The sequence below is a fragment of the Rhincodon typus genome, chromosome 46, assembly GCF_021869965.1.
Source record: "Rhincodon typus isolate 14 chromosome 46, sRhiTyp1.1, whole genome shotgun sequence".
In the NCBI taxonomy this organism is placed as follows: Eukaryota; Metazoa; Chordata; class Chondrichthyes; order Orectolobiformes; family Rhincodontidae; genus Rhincodon; species Rhincodon typus.
Window position 1 is genome coordinate 9391661 of NC_063377.1, and position 425 is coordinate 9392085.

Here is a 425-nt window from a genome sequence, read left to right on the forward strand (position 1 = left end):
CTCTCTCTCTCTCTCACACAGACACACGCACTCTCTCTCTCTCTCTCCCTCTCTCTCACACAGACACACGCACTCACGCTCACCTGCGTGCACGTGTACAAAATTGCAGATATGCGTGATTTTGGCAGACCCTGTTCTCAGGAGCATGCAGGCGTAGAGAGTTACGCCTTTGAAGATGGAGTAGCAAGTACAGGAGGCTTTGTTCAGTCTGAATCCGATTTCACAGATCCCTCTCCCATTTTCAGGGGAAGGTCGGAAACTGTCAGAGAAAGGGAAAGCCTCCAGTCGGTCGCGAGCGAAACGGGGTAGGAGGAGGATCAGTAAGGACACATCCAAACTCTTACTGCTTTACGATGAAGATATTCTCAACAATGACCCCCTGCGGGAGCAGAAGGACATGGCATTTGCACAGGCGTACCTGAGCA

General features: G+C 51.5%; 1 protein-coding gene across 1 annotated transcript in view; it reads left to right on the forward strand.

Moving 5' to 3' along the window:
- LOC109926455 (GON-4-like protein) overlaps nucleotides 1-425 on the forward strand; it is a 45821-nt gene that overhangs the window by 35294 nt on the left and 10102 nt on the right. The window contains exon 22 of the mRNA XM_048620312.1: nucleotides 246-425. Within this exon, the coding sequence (XP_048476269.1) occupies nucleotides 246-425 (180 nt within the window). The remainder of the gene's footprint in view (nucleotides 1-245) is intronic.